General features: G+C 47.8%; 1 protein-coding gene across 1 annotated transcript; it reads left to right on the top strand.

Moving 5' to 3' along the window:
• Positions 1 to 234: 234 nt before the first annotated feature.
• Positions 235 to 624, top strand: PICMEDRAFT_70585 (hypothetical protein; the record flags this gene model as incomplete). Its single annotated transcript, XM_019163681.1, has 1 exon — positions 235 to 624. A coding segment is annotated over one exon (390 nt), but the record flags the coding sequence as incomplete, so codon positions are not given.
• Positions 625 to 640: the final 16 nt, after the last annotated feature.

Below are 640 nucleotides of genomic sequence, written 5' to 3'. Positions count from 1 at the left end.
AGTAGCGTTTATGGTTTGTCATCTGCTGCACCACATGGTGGCACACTGAGCCAAGTGATCCCTCGTCGTGTCTCCTCTGTTATTGACCCATCGGTATCTCCTAGCGATCTTGAATCTTCTTCTGCTGATTCCGTCGCCTCTACTGAACTGGAAGATTCCTTCGCTGGATGTGCTCCCCCGTCTGAACCTCAAGTATTATCGTATAAGGAGTCTCTTGCTCACCTGACTGACAATATGAATCTTGCTGCAAATGAAGCTCAGAAGCTCCCAGACATTTCCACCAACACTTTTGACTACCAGGAATCTGATCGTGCAATTCCTCTTGTTGATCCTCCTTCTAAGAATCCCGCAAGTGTTCCTTCTGACGAGGACCATATCGATGCTTCCTCTGAACCTTATTTTCCGTCCACCTCTCTTCCGGATTGTGTTCCTGATGCGGTACCTTCCGTGGTTCCAGTGCTTAATCCCCTCCCACGCGTTTCTTCCCAACTATCACTATCATCTGTTGCAAGTGATACCGAGCTTTTAGGCCTTCTTCAAGATGATTCTCCTCCTGATGCTTCGGCCAATCAAGCGATTACAGATTTTTCGCTTGCTTTTGATCTCACTTCCGGCCCAGCCTTAGTCCGTACTATTTCTG

This window comes from Pichia membranifaciens (genome assembly GCF_001661235.1).
Source record: "Pichia membranifaciens NRRL Y-2026 unplaced genomic scaffold PICMEscaffold_1, whole genome shotgun sequence".
Taxonomy (NCBI): Eukaryota; Fungi; Ascomycota; class Pichiomycetes; order Pichiales; family Pichiaceae; genus Pichia; species Pichia membranifaciens.
The sequence above is the reverse complement of the archived record's forward strand: the minus strand, read 5'-3'. Positions and strand labels throughout refer to the sequence as shown.